The sequence below is a fragment of the Mobula birostris genome, chromosome 16 (genome assembly GCF_030028105.1).
Source record: "Mobula birostris isolate sMobBir1 chromosome 16, sMobBir1.hap1, whole genome shotgun sequence".
Taxonomy (NCBI): Eukaryota; Metazoa; Chordata; class Chondrichthyes; order Myliobatiformes; family Myliobatidae; genus Mobula; species Mobula birostris.
In genome coordinates, this window is record NC_092385.1 from 22457562 (window position 1) to 22475518 (window position 17957).

Consider the following 17957-nt stretch of genomic DNA (forward strand, 5'->3'; position numbering starts at 1 on the left):
CTTGACCCAGAGGTGGTAACTTCACATGGCTTCACTCACCCCAACACTCACTTTCAGGGACTCTTCTTCTCATGTTCCTGATACTTATTGCTTATTTATTTATGTATTATTATTTTTGTTTTTTAGCTGTTTCTTTGTACTTCTTGAGAATGCATGCAAGAAATTGAATCTCGGGGTTGTATATGGTGACATATTTGCACCTTGATAATAAGCTTCCTTTGAATTTTGAACTTTGGTGAGTTTATCAAGTATACACTCAAAACAGCCATCACACTTTTCAACACATTCAGGAGGAATTTGAAGCCAATGACTGTCATATTTGAGTATTCCTCTCCCTTGAGAAGCTCCATTTAATTTGTTTGGGGGAGGTAGCTCCTCTCTCTAAGCCAGCCTTTCTCAACCTTTTTTTTGCCCTAGGGGAACTCTTGAAATAATTTTCAGGTCTCAGGCAACCCCTGCATAAAAATTATTATATCTATAGATCACAGTGCATTAGCATGATCAGTAAGTTGGAGATAGAATAATCCAAGAATAATTGTCAATGCTCTTTTGAGTAGAGAATGAATTTTTAGCCACCCTTTCTTGGAAACAAAAACAGGTAGTCAACCTTAGCTTACCTTTCTTGAAATTAAGCTCTTTCTTTCCCTTTCATAAATTTTAAAAACTCATAAGACAAACAATCAATTTCTGTTAAATAACCGGCTTCAGCCAAAATGGTATTTAATTTTTCTGATGGTAAATTCAGTAGGTTTAATTTAAATAAAGGTTGCAAATTGATTTTAATTAATGCTATTTACAACACGAACATTTATTGACTATGTTGAATAGTAAAGTTACTAAAAACCATAAGCCAAAGCAATATGAATAAAAATATAGCTTAAGACACAATTTATACAAGACTTGGAAAAAACATTTTCTTAATAAGTGACATGATCAGGCTCAAATATAGGCCTAGCATGTGAAACTCTGTTTTTTGTTGCACAAATTCTCAATTCTGGGTCCAACTTGAGATAAACACACACAAATTCCACCTTCAACTGTAATAAGACAATTTCTATCATTGCTCTTGATGCTTGTTAAACAAGAAAAAGCTTGCTCACACATGTAAGAAGTTGAAAGCTGCAGCAAGATGTGCATTGCTTTCCTATGGACAGCAAGATACTCTTACTTCACAGAAATCCAGAACTTATCAGTAAATCTCTTCTTGAGTGCATGATCAGACTTCAGCTCACAAAGCTCTTCCTCTTTTCTCAAAGTTAAGTTCGCAGGCTGAGCAGAAGATTCAGAGAAAGTCATACACTTCAGTTGAAAGGGAGGAAAATACTGTTCAATTTTGTTCTGCAGTTCTTCCAGGTGGTTTTCAATAAGGGTCAAGACCTTCTGATATCCTTCCTCACTCTCAAGCCTAAGCAGCAGTGGAAACACTTCAAGATTTCCTTTTGCAACATTAATTTTCTAAAGTAAACACGAGGAATTCTGCAGATGCTGGAAATTCAAGCAACACACATCAAAGTTGCTGGTGAATGCAGCAGGCCAGGCAGCATCTCCAGGAAGAGGTACAGTCGACGTTTCAGGCCGAGACCCTTCGTCAGGACTAACTGAAGGAAGAGCTAGTAAGAGATTTGAAAGTGGGAGGGGGAAGGGGAGATCCAAAATGATAGGAGAAGACAGGAGAGGGAGGGATGGAGCCAAGAGCTGGACAGGTGATTGGCAAAAGGGATATGAGAGGATGATAGGACAGGAGGCCCAGGGAGAAGGAAAGGGGGGAGGGGGGAAAAACAGTGCATGGGCAAGGGGTATAGTTAGAGGGACAGAGGGAGAAAAAGGAGAGAGAGAGAGAGAGAAAGAATGTGTGTATATAAATAAATAACGGATGGGTTACGAGGGGGAGGTGGGCATTAGCAAAAGTTAGAGAAGTCAATGTTCATGCCATCAAGTTGGAGGCTACCCAGACGGAATATAAATTGTTATTCCTCCAACCTGAGTGTGGCTTCATCTTTTCTAAAGATTCAGTTTCTTTTTAAATCCAAGAATTTTGTCACTTGAAGTCAAACATTTTCTCCAGGGCTTTGCAGAGATTTGTTTAACTGGTTCCTATGATGAAAAATGTCTGCTAATTAGGCTAGTTTCTGCAGCCATTGTTCACCTTCAAAGCACTCAGCAAAACCTGGCCTACTATTTTCTTGAAAGTACTCCTGCAATTCATCTTCCAGCTCAAATAACTTGTTGAGAACTCTTCCTCTGCGAAGCTGGTGGATTTCTGTATTTGGCAGGAGATTGGTGTGCTCTTTGTCCAGGTTTTCACACAGTTTGTTAAACATTCTGAGGCGAACTGGCCTTTGTTTAATCAAGTTAACCATTTTTGTAGCATCATCCAAAACTTTTTTCATTTCATCTCCCAGAGTTTTTGACATCAGCACCTCTCTGTGAAGAAAGCAGTGTGTTATGATAATGTCGGGATTTTGAGAGAGAAACAAAGTCTCCCATGGAGCCAACCATTGATGGAGCACCATCAGTACGGATGCCAACACAGTTCCTCTGGTGCATAAAAGTTCCTTCTTTAGAATTAAAATTTCCCTCCAATTTTCTACTACATCAGTACAGTTTGTTCGCTCCCATAAGTCAGTCAGTGAAGCGTAAGGGGAAGTTAGGGGAGGTAATTCGGGAGGGAGAGGCTGACGTCACATCCCAAGTAAGGCGAGTCCATTCAATGCTCAGAAAATGCACTTCACTCTCCTCATCAGCCTACCATCCTCCCGTCCATGCAATACTGCGCTCACCAGTTACCAACGGCCTCCCCTATCTCACATCAAAAACTGAGAATGGACCCAACCAAATAAACACAGTCCTATTGCGCACAGCCATACTGGGCTGAGAGAGAGACCTCTAATGAGCTGCCTATGGGGGTTGCCTGGTCACTGCCCACCGCTGCAAGCAGTAGAGTTACGTGTTACGCGAAGTTCAAAAATTGATGTTTATTTTATTTAATCATGATCTCTCGCGGAACCCCAGTTTGAGAAACCCTGCTCTAAACATTCACTGCAAAGCCTGTACCTCTTCTCTCAGGAAGTTATTTGTTACAAAGCTTATCTGAAACATTTGCCCTCTTTTGCTGGAGGAATAGACTTGTAGCTATTACCTAAGACCTCTCTTGCTTTCCAGGGTATCCAATGACTTAATCTCTTTTGACAATTCATCCCTCTGACAACTTATGGTCCCAGACACCAGGTTAAATTAATTGATCTCTCTTATCTGTCTGAAGTAGTACCCCGTTTACTCCCATTTCTTTCAGTCCCTTATCGCTGTAGAGAGATGTAGCAGAGCTTGATACTCTAGTTCTATGAATCTCAGATGGAAACTATCCCTTTAAGCTAAACAGACTCTCAGATAAAAAAAAGTTCTGTCTCTTTCCCTCAGATGGCCCTCTTCCCCACCACAACTAAAATACAAACTCTATAAGTATGAACAAATTAATTTTTCTGACTATAATCCTGTTAGCCTGTAACCTAATTTCTCTTGCATTAATATGATAGTATCTAAAACGTTGTGAGGTGAAGATCACAGCAGGAACTGTTCATATCTTCTAGTTTCCCCCAGGTTATATGAAAATGGTCACCTAGAAAATTGCACAATTCTCAGTCATATTGAGAAATGCATGAAATTATGATAGATTATACCAAATTGAGTGGAGCTACAGACTTAAATTACTTACATAAAAGAAAATAATTTTACTTCAAACAGATCATAGTGCAACCTTTAGGAATGTGAACTGTGTATGTGAGGGTATAGCATATTTTACAATACATATTTGCACAATGGAATTATTTACTTGTTTCTACTAAATGTTTACATCTTGTGGTTTAGGATTCTTGGTCTCTGCTTATGTGAGACTTGCAGTTTTTATTTAAAGACTACATTTCTGAGTCAGCAGTAGTGCTGGGAAATAACCTTACCCTCCATAGGACTTGCTGTACATTTGTAGTGGGCTCTTCACCGAGTATAGACTAGGCTGTTAATCTCATTGTCTGACCACGTGGTTCTCTGTATAGTATTTAGGAGGATGAAGTTTGTTTTGATGAGATAGAAGTGTCGAAAGTTCATTGTACCTGTCCCGCCAATTGCTCTCTGCATTGACAAGTGATTTTGGTATGGCCATCCTGGAGAGAGCATATGATAGTACTGTACAAGGTCATCTTCATCTCTTTTTATTTATCCACAAGTTGTGAAAGTTGCTGGAAGTGCTGGCATTTCTTGTCTATCCGTAGCTGCCCCTGTGCAGGGGAGGCTTTAAGAGCCATTCAGATTGGTGGGTACAGACAAGACTGGGATGGCAGATTTTCTTCTCTAAAGGACATTAGAGAACACGATAGATTTTGACCCCATGTGATCAAGAGAAATATTTTCAGAGTATTGCAGAGCAAGCTTAGTTTGTAAGCAGCTTAAATTTGCAGCATTAAAGATATATTCCATTTTTATATTCAGCCTTCCCATTGTTTATTTTATTTAAGCAGCATTTAACTATATGAAAGATGTTAAAGAAATTTTCTTGCAAATATCTTGTAAGCAACCTATTACTTCTTCATCAACTGAGGTACAACTCAGAGTATGTATGGAATGGGAACTCCATAGAACTTCTACCTATTGTCTTCAGTAACTTGGATTGGATCGCCAAGAAAGGGCCAGGAGAAATGCAGCTGTGGTTGCTACCACTACCACTGCTACCACATATACATGTCCCACCTGCAATAGAGCTTGTGGGTCCAGGATAGGACTGTATAGTCATCAAAGATCTCACCGTTAAAGGAGTGGATGTTGTCATTGGATTTCGATGGACAACCGAAGTAGTAGGGCAAAATAAAGTAGTGAGGTAATGTTCATGGGTTCAATGTCCTTTCAGAAATCTGATGGCAGAGGGGAAGAATCTGTTCCTGATTTACTGACTTCAGGCTCCTGTACCTTCTTCCTGATGGTAGCAAGAGAAGAGGGCATGTCCTGGGTAGTGATGAGGGTCCTTAATGACGGATGCTACCTTTTTGAGACATCACTCCTTGAAGATGTTGAGTCTTGTGCCCACGATGAGGTTGACTGAATTCATGATTTCCTGCAGCTTCTTTCCATCCGTGCAGTACCTCCCCCACCCTCAAATCAGCGAGTTAGAATGCTCTCCACATCTGCAGAAGTCTCTGAGTTTATTGTACCTGTTCCAATGAAAGCTCTCTACATGGCTAGTGATTTGGCATGGCCAAACTAGAGAGCAGGACAGTGTAAGTGGTGATGTGGCTGTTTGCTGAAATCTGTCAGACGATGAGGAAAACCATTGTGAAAACTTATCACCAAGGATTTCTTTAACCTTGTTAATGCATTATGAATAACTAAAATAAGCAATGCATGTCAACTGCAATAGCAAATATAGCATGGGTATTTTTATTGTTCTGGCACACTGCATCCTGTTATAGTAAATATTTAATGTAACATAAAATGTATTATATATGAAAGATACATCAAAACTCGAATGACTGCAGAATTATTTTTTTCGCTTTTCTTGTAGCTGCAATAAACTGAATATTGCACAAATCATATCATTGTGGTTTGCTTTAATGTTGCAGCTAGATATGGCAGTTTGATAGGTTTGCAACAATAGAGCTTGGTTAGGTAAACAGTAGTCATGTATCTTTCTATTTACTCGAGACACCAACTGAATCAAAAAACTTTCAAAGGTAAATTGGGGCTGTTTCTGTTGGAGCCATACAAATCCATTATTTATTCCAGAAGTGACAGGAGATTATGAAAGCTGTCATCTGACAGCACCCTGTAACAACTGCAATTATCTTTTTGCAAATGAATTCAGTCTCACCAATGATCAGGCTTTTTTTTATTTTATATAGTATAAACGTAAATTAAATCAAAGTTCTTTGACACATCAATGACTAGTAACCATAATAAACACTGTAAATGTCAGAATGCATTGAAATTTCTATGCCAAATGATAACTCATTAGAAGTTAATTGTAGTTCATGACAAAATGCTTGTCATTGACATTTATAATGTAAACAGGTTCCATAACCACTGAGCTAATTAATATAAGGAGCATTCTTAATAGATGTTCAGAGAGAATTTAATAACTTAGTAACTCTCTGAGATGTTTTTTAAAACACTTTCAATATGAGGTTAAATGAATTCTGCCATTAGTTGAAAAGCTCCCAGACCCCTGGAAGATGACTGTTCTATGTTTCAAAGGAATCTCCATGAGTATCTTTGTAACTTCAATTTCTCATGCATGTTTTTTAAAATCCCAAATGAAATGCAGTTATACTCTATTACTGCCATCAAGAGGAACCCAGGACAAATTGCAACAGTAAATCACCAGCAGCCCAACCAATCCAGGTAGTGGATATCAACTGTGAAAGAAGTTTGGGCAAATATGTTATAAGTTGTGCTATTACTAATGAACACCGAGGCCAGTAAAATTGTGCATTAGTTACTTTGAAACTCATTGTATGTTAACATTTTTAAACATTTAACCATTTTGCTTTTGCTTTACAACTTTAGCAATATGACACATATCTGCCCAGAACAGGATTGTCCAGTATTTTAGCTTGGAGGAATAACCATACCAAAAGGGAGTTTTTCCAGAGTTGATCACAGAAGCAAATACAGTCAGTGGCCACTTTTTTGGTACACCTGTACACCTGCTCATTAATGCAAATATCTAATCAGCCAATCATGTGGCAGCAACTCAATGCACAGAAGCATGTAAACATGGTCAAGAGGTTCAGTTGTTCAGTCCAAACATCAGAATAGGGAAGAAATGTGCTCTAAGTGACTTTGACTGTGGAATGATTATTGGTGCCAAATAGGGTGGTTTGAATATCTCAGAAGCTGTTGATGTCCTTGGGATTTTACATACAACAGTCTCCGGAACATTCAGAGAATGGTGAGAGAAACTAACAAAAAAGAACCCAGTGATCAGCAATTCTGTGAGTGAAAATGCCTTGTTAATGAGAGAGATCAGAGGAGAATGGCCAGACTTGCTCCTGTTACGCTGACAGGAAGACGACATAACTCAAATAACCACGGTAGCGTACTGGTTAGCTATCACAGCTAGGGGCATCGAAGTTCAGAGTTCAATTCTGGTGTCCTCAGTAAGAAAGTTTGTACATTCCTTCCTGTGTGTGCACGGTTTCCTCCAGGTACTCCAGCTTCTCCCCACACTCCAAAGGTGTACCGGTTAGAAGGTTGTCCCGTGATTAGATTAGGATCAAATCGGTGAGTTTGCTGGGCAGTGCAATTCGAAGGACCAGAAGAGCCTGTTCCATATTTTATCTCTAAGTAACTAAATAATCATCATTTCAAAAGTGATATGTAGAAGTGCATCTCTGAGCGCACAAAGCATTGAACCCTGAAGACGATAGTACCTGACAAAGCGGCCTCTGACTGTATTTCAGAGTGAAACTGCGGCAATCACAACTTTGAACCGGACACCTGATTTTTTTTCTTGGAATCTAGAATGACCAGAAGGACTCTTATTTAGTAGTGTGAGGTAAATTCCATATCCACCTCACCCAGCACAGATTGAAACTCAATACTCCATGCTATGCATTGCAGGACGTTGTCTACCTTTTCCCTGCGTCTTACATCTCCTCCATGAGTAGCTGTCCTTTAATGTCACTGCCGGTGTAAGAACACTGACAAACTTGTAAGTTACACAGGTAACCTGTGATTATTCACTCGGAGAGGTCTCCGGGTATCACCAGGATGTCCCTTTAAATAGCAAGGATAGCAACAGAAGGGTACAATATGCTCCCATTTCCACTGAGACTCTTCCACAATGGTCATGTGATGCTTTATGCTCCAGCATATGTCAGTGAGGGCAGAAATAACCACTGGTATGATTCATTCTGGGCTATATCAGAATCAGGTTTGATATCATCGGCATATGTCGTGAAATTTGCTCGCCTTGCATCAGCAATACAATGCAATACATGATAGTTTTAAGTACAACGCAGGTTTTAAGGTGCTTGGAAGTAGGTACAGAGGAGATGTCAGGGGTAAGTTTTTTTATGCAGAGACTGGTGAGTGCGTGGAATGGGCTGCCGGCAGCGGTGGTGGAGGCAGAAACGATAGGATCTTTTAAGAGACTCCTGGATAGGTACATGGAGCTCAGAAAAATAGAGGGCTATGGGTAAGCCTAGGTAATTTCTATAGTAAGGACATGTTCGGCACAGATTTGTGGGCCGAAGGACCTGTATTGTGCTGTAGGCTTTCTATGTTTCTATAATATAGAGAAAAAATACTGTGAATTATAGTGAGGATAAGTTTATATTAAATAGTCAAATAAGAAGTGAAAAAAATAGAAATAAAAAGTAGTGAGTTAGTGCTCATGGGTTCAATCTCCATTAAGAAATCAGATGACAAGGGGAAGAAACTGTTCCTGAATCATTGAGTGCATGCCTTTAGGCTTCTTTCTGTACCTTCTTCCTGATGGTAACAATGAGAAGAGGGCATGTTATATGGGGTTTTATATAGTTAATACTGACAAATCTAGTGCAACATCATCTCATTTCTAAGCTCATAGCCCAATACTATAAGCTCTTCAATGTCCAAAACTAAACCCTGAGTGGCAAGTGTTGCTCTGATTGCTCAGCCTGAGTGGCCTTTAGATTATCCTTCATTCATTACCTCACGGCTTTGCAGACTTCAACTTTTGATAGCTGTAACAGATCAATAGTTATACTGCTCACAGGGAATTAGTGTCTTCAAAAGATAAAGCTTACTTGCAACGGAAAATCAATTTTAAAAAGTTTGCTTCACCCCTTTAGAAACAAATGGCGACAAATGAAACCAAATAAAGGAGGCTGTAAGACAATTCACTGCTTATTTCACCTCTCACAGTCACTAGGGACAAAGTGCCCATTCATTGGGATGCTCTCCTTTTCCATTTCATTATAGCATTGGACAAACAATATAATATTAATATCAATGTATAATATTAATGTTAATATTGCATAACTGAAATAAACAGAAAAAATAAGAGATGCACAGGTAAAATATGGTTATTCCACAAAGCAAGAAGGTGATTCATTACAAATTTTTTTCATGTAAGAAATAGCTCGCTCATCCTGTTTCCACTATTTTCTTCTAGTTTAACAGCACAGGTCATGGAAGTAGTTGCAGCCAAGCTATTATGCTTGTTACTGATGGAGCTGTGGATACATATGATTCTGTTTTTGCAAAATACAACTGGCCTGATCGAAAGGTAAGCACCAAGCATTTTACATTAAATTTTAAGATGTATTTAGTCATCATACAATTGTGTATTGTGCTTTTGGACTAGTTGGCCAGGAGTTGTAAATTCTGGACCCACACTTAAGTGCGGTGTCGAGGGAATGCTATACTGCTGCAGGTGCTGACTTTCATAAATTACATAAACTAACACCTCACCTGCTCTGAGGCGAATGTAAAGATTTTAAGGTATTATGCCATAGAACCTCATGGGCTAATATTTTCCTTTTGCTATCATTTCAAATGCCATTTTTTTTATCTGTCATCACAGATGTGAGAGCTTACCGTGTGCAAATTAGTGTCTGTATTTCTGACAACAGAAAGTACTTCACTAGCTGTAAGAACTTTAAGACATTCTGACAGGAATTCAAACATTGCAATATAAGTGATAGTCTTGTTTTCTTCTTTCTTTTCTCATGGCAAATAAACATCTCTTTTAACTATGTCTTAATGATCTTAATAGGGTTACTGGATAATTGTGTTATCTTAGTCCTGCCTCACTTTTAGACAAATGAAAACTGCTTTGATACACAACATTCATTGCATTGCAGTCTTAATACATACTACAAACAACAGGAATTCTGCAGATGCTGGAAATTCAAGCAACACACATCAAAGTTGCTGGTGAACGCAGCAGGCCAGGCAGCATCTGTAGGAAGAGGTGCAGTCGACGTTTCAGGCCGAGACTCTTCGTCAGGACTAACTGAAGGAAGAGTGAGTAAGGGCTTTGAAAGTTGGAGGGGGAGGGGGAGATCCAAAATGATAGGAGAAGACAGGAGGGGGAGGGATAGAGCCAAGAGCTGGACAGGTGATAGGCAAAAGGGGATACGAGAGGATCATGGGACAGGAGGTCCGGGAAGAAAGACAAGGGGGGGGACCCAGAGGATGGGCAAGGGGTATATTCAGAGGTACAGAGGGAGAAAAAGGAGAGTGAGAGAAAGAATGGGTGCATAAAAATGAGTAACAGATGGGGGACGAGGGGGAGGTGGGGCCTTAGCGGAAGTTAGAGAAGTCGATGTTCATGCCATCAGGTTGGAGGCTACCCAGACGGAATATAAGGTGTTGTTCCTCCAACCTGAATGTGGCTTCAGCTTTACAGTAGAGGGGGCCGTGGATGGACATGTCAGAATGGGAATAGGATGTGGAATTAAAATGTGTGGCCACTGGGAGATCCTGTTTTCTCTGGCGGACAGAGCGTAGATGTTCAGCAAAGCAGTCTCCGAGTCTGCGTCGGGTCTCACTAATATATAAAAGGCCACGTCGGGAGCACCGGATGCAGTATATCACCCCAGTCGACTCACAGGTGAAGCCTCACCTGGAAGGACTGTTTGGGGCCCTGAATGGTGGTAAGGGAGGAAGTGTAAGGGCATGTGTAGCACTTGTTCCGCTTACATGGATAAGTGCCAGGAGGGAGATCAGTGGGGAGGGATGGGGGGGACGAATGGACAAGGGAGTTGTGTAGGGAGCGATCCCTGCGGAATGCAGAGGGGGGGGGAGGGAAAGATGTGCTTAGTGGTAGGATCCCGTTGGAGGTGGCGGAAGTTACGGAGAATAATATGTTGGACCCGGAGGCTGGTGGGGTGGTAGGTGAGGACCAGGGGAACCCTATTCCTAGTGGGGTGGCGAGAGGATGGAGTGAGAGCAGATGTACGTGAAATGGGGGAGATGTGTTTAAGAGCAGAGTTGATAGTGGAGGAAGGGAAGCCCCTTTCTTTAAAAAAGGAAGACATCTCCCTCGTCCTGGAATGAAAAGCCTCATCCTGAGAGCAGATGCGGCGGAGACGGAGGAATTGCGAGAAGGGGATGGCGTTTTTGCAAGAGACAGGGTGAGAAGAGGAATAGTCCAGATAGCTGTGAGAGTCAGTAGGCTTATAGTAGACATCAGCGGATAAGCTGTCTCCAGAGACAGAGACAGAAAGATCTAGAAAGGGGAGGGAGGTGTCAGAAATGGACCAGGTAAACTTGAGGGCAGGGTGAAAGTTGGAGGCAAAGTTAGTAAAGTCAACAAGTTCTGCATGCGTGCAGGAAGCAGCGCCAATGCAGTCGTCGATGTAGCGAAGGAAAAGTGGGGGACAGATACCAGAATAGGCACGGAACATAGATTGTTCCACAAACCCAACAAAAAGGCAGGCATAGCTAGGACCCATACGGGTGCCCATAGCTACACCTTTAGTTTGGAGGCATGAACATCGACTTCTCTAACTTCCGCTAAGGCCCCACCTCCCCCTCGTACCCCATCTGTTACTTATTTTTATGCACACATTCTTTCTCTCACTCTCCTTTTTCTCCCTCTGTCCCTCTGAATATACCTCTTGCCCATCCTCTGGGTCCCCCCCCCCTTGTCTTTCTTCCCGGACCTCCTGTCCCATGATCCTCTCGTATCCCCTTTTGCCTATCACCTGTCCAGCTCTTGGCTCTATCCCTCCCCCTCCTGTCTTCTCCTATCATTTTGGATCTCCCCCTCCCCCTCCAACTTTCAAATCCCTTACTCATGCTTCCTTCAGTTAGTCCTGACGAAGGGTCTCGGCCTGAAACGTCGACTGCACCTCTTCCTACAGATGCTGCCTGGCCTGCTGCGTTCACCAGCAACTTTGATGTGTGTTGCTTTAATACATACTAATATGTTTACAATATGTAGAGAAAATTGGAGTTAAGCATTGGAGCCAGAGGGTGATTGCGATATCTTCTTAGAAACTGGAGCAAGAAAAGGCTAGACACTCCTCGAGCCTGTTCACCATTCAATAAGATAATGTTTGAACTTCTGCACCAACAACATTCCCTTATTCCCTGGGTGCTTAAAAATCTAACCACCACAGTCTAGAGTAGAATTATAACTTGAGTATCCACAGTTGTCATGAGCATCAAACTCTGCATGAAGGTTAACAACCCCAAAGTGAAAATAAAGATGAACCTTTTCTCAGACCTAAATGACCAACCTTTATGCTGAGATTATGATTCCGATTTACGGCTTTCCACAAAAAAGGTAGGAAGTGGAGGCCAATTTACCCTCTCCTGCTCAACACTCACCCTGTCAAGCCAATAAGCGATGCTCCTTTGACATAAGTTTTTAAAAAATTTTTTAACCATTTGAAATACAGCACTTGTATCAAAGTATTTACTCAGCCGAATGCCAAAAAATAATCTATTGACGAGAATTCTTTTTAAATTGCAGTTAAACAAACCCTCTGCATAAGAGGCCCTTTCTGTTAAAATTGTCAGTTTGCCTTTGTGTTGCTATGTGTAATTGAACTGTTTGTTATAATATTATCATAAATGGAATACTTTCTGCTGTAGTACAGGGAATCAAATTATCTTTTGTAATCTGCTAATTGAAACATGTACAGGGAATCAAATTGTATTTTGAAGTCTGCATAATTGAAATATTGTCAACACTTGAATGTAGAGTTGCTTATAGAATTTGGTGAAGGTTTATCTAATTCTCTGCATTCTCTGTTACAATCTCAATCTATTGTTCCTCTAGTAGTAAAATAATCGGATGTGCACGCACAGCACTTAATGGGTAGTTCTAACATTTATTTAAAGTGAAAGCTACTTCTAAAGCAAATGCAGTCACCGTTGCAGTCATTGTGTGCTTCAATATTCGCAATCAATAAGACCAGTGAAAAGGTGGCAACATCTTTAAATCTATTGTGGAGTTGATTTGCTCTCTAGCAAGTGTCAGAGACTTTATAAAAGGTAATTTGGTTAGGTTCAGTAAATAAAGCTCTAGATTTTGGGATAAGAAAGAAATCGGCATCAATACTGGAGCGGGACTGTCAACTGTTGTTTAAAATGTCATTTAAAAGATTGATGTGTTGTAGAAATCCTGCCACAAACTGATAAAGCTGGCTTTAATGCTTTAAGTTCGATAGCCACTGTTTGTAGATTACAAAAAGAAGAATTGCTTGTAACTTCAATCATGACTGCCTTGCTTTCTCTAACCAGACATAATCACCAGCAGAAAATAACATGCTGGCGAGAATAAACTAAGATATGTTCCCACATTAACAGAATATTAAAATCAGAGACACCTGTAGAGACATCTAAGGACTGCTTCAGCCTGTAGGAGGTAATATCAGATGGACTATGGATAATCATGGGCTTTTGTGCTCACTTTTTCTTTGCAACTGAGCCGGTTGCCGAAGGCATTCCTCTGATCTTCTAGGATTTTAACCTAGTTTTATTTGTCTTCAACTAATGCAGAGAACTTCGAATCCCGGTCAATAAATAAACAGGATTAGAAATTCAGACGTATTGCTTCGCTTTGTGTTTGGTTCCACACATGTGAAAGTGGACCTTTTTCAGTGTTCGAGTGTGATTATATGAAACTTATCCACATTATATGAATTGCACTTTCAATTTTCATGTTAGATACATACATGATGATATAATTCTCTATGCAGTGTTCCTGGAGACATTGTCTTTTTAGACGCATGCAAAACAGCTCGATTTAAGTACCTCAGTTAATACAGCTGCAGTTGAACTTAAAGGGCCACCAAAGAAATCCCACTGGGATGCTGAGAACTCGATCTGGCTTAAGCTCACTTCAATATATTTACTGAAATCTGTTCCTTTAGCTTGTCACTCTCTCCTTCCACCCCCAGCATAAATAGAGTGGGTAGTCAGCACCTTTTTCTCAGGGGGCCAGTGGCTATTATCAGAGGACATCCTTTTAGGGTGAGTGGAGGGAAGTTTAGGGGAGATATCAGAGGTAGGTTTTTCACATAGAGAGTGGAGGATGCCTGGAATATATTGCCAGGAGTGTTTGTAGAGGCAGATGCATTAGGGACATTTAAGAGACTCTTAAATAGGCAGATGGATGAAAGAAAAATGGAGGACTATGTGGGAGGGAGGATTTAGATTGATTCTGTTGTAGGTCAGAAGGTCGGTATAACATTATGGGTTGAAAGAGATGCACTGTTCTACGTTCTACGCTGTGCACCACTCAAATCAATCTCCTGACCTTGAGTTTTCAGCCTGATGACCAATTTCTGATGTGGGTGGGCCACTCATCCCCAGCAGCAAAGTTCCCAAGATCCAAAAGTATTTGAAAATCAGGAGAACTGCAGATGATGGAAATTCAAAATAAAAAGGGGAATTCTGGAAATAGTAGATCAGGGAGCTTCTTTGGAAGGTGAAACAGGATTAATGTTTCAAGTTGAAGACTCTTCATCAGATCTTCTTGCAAATAAATAATGGAGTATTGTGTTCAGAAGACACAAGATTTTGGAATACTGCTGACTTGCCTCCATATTAGGGGAATTTACTATGTGAAGAAAAGAGTTTGTCTTGTGTCCAAATATTTTCCCACATTATTTTACTTGTCATTATTTGATGGATATGACAAGTCAAATTTGATATCTTTACGCCTACATTTTATTAATTAGTTAAGGTATGTGGACTTTGCAGGCTAAGCCAGTATTTAATTTTTAATTACTAGTTGCCTTTGAGAAGACTGGTGTGCTGCTTTCTTGAATTATTGCAGTCCTAGAGGTGCAGGTATGCCCACAATACTGATAGGGATGGAGTTCCAGGAGACTGAGCCAGCAACAGTGAAGAAACTGCAATATATTTCCAAGTAAGCATGGTGTATGGCTTGGCAGGTGACCTCCAGGTGGTGGTGTTCCTATGCTTTTGCTGCCCTTGTCCTGCTAGCTGGTGAAGGTTATGGATCTAGAAGATGTTGTCTAAGGAGTCTTGGCAAGTTGCTTCAGTGCCTGTAGACAGTACAATATGTGACTCAGTAGCAGAATGGTAGAGTAATTGAATGGTTGTGGAAGGCGTTCCTAACACACAGGCTGCCTCCGTCTCTGTGGCTACTTCTTTGGCAAGGACTCTCCACCCCACACCAATGACCCCTTCTCCCATCTTCAACCTCCCTCCTCTTCCTGGACACCCCCTTCTAGTCTTCTGCCTGCTCTGAATCTTTTTGTTGCCAATTGCTGATGGGACATCAACTGTCTCTACTTTACCACTTCTCTTTCCAATTCCAACCTCACTTCTTCCAAAAGTTCTGCTCTCCACTCTCTCCACACTAATCCTAACTTCACCATCAAACCTTCAGTAAGGGGAGTGCTGAAGTAATCTAATGGACTGACCTCTACTTTGCTAAGGCCCAGTGACAACTCCCAGACACCTACTGTTATTTACCCCTCAAACAAGATCCCATTAAGGAGCACCAGGTAATTGTCTCCCACACCATCACTGACCTTATTAACTGCCACCAACCTTATAGATCCCTTACTCCACATTTCTACCTCCTACTCAAGAGCCTTCCCCACTGATCTCCCTCCTGGCACTTATCCTTGCAAGCAGATCAAGTGCTACACCTGCCCCTACACCTCCTCCCTCACTACCACTCAGGGCCCCAAACAGTCCTTCCAGGTGAGGTGACACTTCACCTGTGCGACTGTTGAGGTCATTTACTGTATCTGATGCTCCTGGTATGACTTCCTGTATATCATTGAGACCTGACATAGATTGGGAGACTGCTTCGCCGAGCACCTACGCTCTGTCCACCAGAGAAAGTGGGATCTCCCAGTGGTCACCCATTTTAATTCCTCTTCCCATTCCCATTCTGACATGGCAGCCTATGGCCTCCTCTACTGTCGCGATGAGGCCACACTCAGGTTGGAGGAGCAACACCTTATATTCAGTCTGGGTAGCCTCCAACCTGATGACATGAACATCGACTTCTGTAACTTCTGGTTATGCTCACCCACACTCTTTCGCCATTCCCCATTCATGTTTCCCTCTCTCACCTTATCTCCTTACCTGTCCATCACCTCCCTCTGGTGCTCCTCCCACTTTTCTTTCTTCCATGGTCTTCTGACTCACCCTTCCCCAGCCCTGTATCTCCTTCATCAATCAACTTCCTAGCTCTTTACTTCAGCCCTCCCCCTCCCAGTTTTACCTATCACCTTGTGCTTCTTCCTCCCCTCCCCCTACCTTCTAATTTTGGCTCCATATCTTTTTTCTCCAGTCCTGATGAAGGGTCTTGGCACAAAACGTCAACTGTACTCTTTTCCATAGATGCTGCCTGGCCTGTGGAGTTTGTCCAGCATTTTTTGTGTGCTGCTATGTCCGGTATGGTGTTGAACAAGTGCATTTCTTGACCATTTGTGAAACCATTCCTTTTTAGCTGAAGCATTTGCAGAATTAGCGCAGAAAACTCTGCCTTATACCCATGGATGGTGCAATTAGCAGTAATGGCAAAAGGTCAAGCATGGCAATGAAAATTCAGCATGGAACTTCCAAATAGTCTTTTATAAATAGAATGAGCACTACAACACTACAGAAACTGGCCCTTCAGCCTATCTAGTCCAAGCCGGACTGATTTTCTGCTTAGTCCTGGCACCTGGAGTATTGTCCTTCACACCTTTGTCATCCATGTACCTATCCAATTTTCTCTTAAGTGTTTCAATTGAATCTAAGTCTATCACCTCCACTGGCCGCCCATTACATACACTGCCCCACTCTCTGAGTGAAGTAGTTCCCCCTTAGATTCTTCTCACCCAACATGAGAGGAAAGAAACCTGCAAGCATTCACCCTATCAATAGCCGTCATAATTTTGTATACCCCATAAGTTTGTCCCCCATGCTCTTGCACTCCAGGAAATAAAGTTCTAACTTTTTCAATCTATCCCTGTAACTTGAGTCCTGAAGTCCCGGCAACACCTATATAAACTTTCTCCGCACACTTTCAAGCTTATTGCTATCTTTCCTGTAGGTAGGTGATCCAAACTGCACACAATTTCTGATCCATTCATTATTTCTACTCTAGCAAACCACATCCTTTAGTGTGAGATAGTACTACCATTAATTTTTATTTTTTTTTATTCTGGGAATTGACATCAAAAAGGAAATATGTAATGACTGCACAGTTTAATGCAAATTGATGGCCATTGTTGTCAAATTCAATAAAAGTCATTTCCTGCCATGAACCTGATGAAATTGATGAATTTCCCATGTTGTTATGAATTATTCCTACTACTGTCACTTAGACCTGCTAATTGAAGTCTTTTTGTTCAATTAATTTTAATTTACATTTATGCCTTCGATGTACAAAACTTAAAAGGCTCTTAGAAGGGTCCAAAGTAGTGACGTCTCTTTACAGCAAACAGTGAATAATTTTTCAAAGTGTTTTTTCTTGTAATTCTCATACCGTTTATTGCCCAGTCTTCCATCCTCATTTATGTTAGTTAGCTATTCCCAGATTCCGTTTGAAAGAGCACGTTGACATATCCATGATGTGCTGTAGTTTTACCGATCATGAAGGACGGCTAACACAGATCCGACATATCACTGGCCGAGGTTTTTGCACATTCTGCATACTCCTTGTCTCTCATTTCTAAATTCTTAGCCATCCAACAATACCAAGCACAGTTCTGTTATAATGTTTCTTTACCATGCTCATTTTAAAAATCCCTTTCTGTCTATCTTTCTCTTGCTTTGAATCCATCTCACTTTTAATACTGTTTTCATATTTCCTTTGGATCAAAATTCACCTTTTAGACTTTTGTTATCCTCTTCTCTTTTTGGCTAAGGGCAGCTGCTCCACGTGATATTTGAAAGGTCCCTGATTAAGCAATTACATCCCTGCTTTAATTGAACATCAGCTCAAAGTTACATTTTTTTTACCATAATTTAGTGTGATTTCATAAAAGTCCAATTAA

General features: G+C 40.9%; 1 protein-coding gene across 5 annotated transcripts in view; it reads left to right on the forward strand.

Moving 5' to 3' along the window:
• Positions 1-17957, forward strand: part of cacna2d3a (calcium channel, voltage-dependent, alpha 2/delta subunit 3a) — a 797416-nt gene that overhangs the window by 432785 nt on the left and 346674 nt on the right. For all 5 annotated transcript variants that reach the window (XM_072280402.1, XM_072280404.1, XM_072280403.1 and 2 more), the window contains one exon: positions 9143-9256. In XM_072280402.1, coding sequence (XP_072136503.1) covers positions 9143-9256 — 114 coding nt within the window. The remainder of the gene's footprint in view (positions 1-9142; positions 9257-17957) is intronic.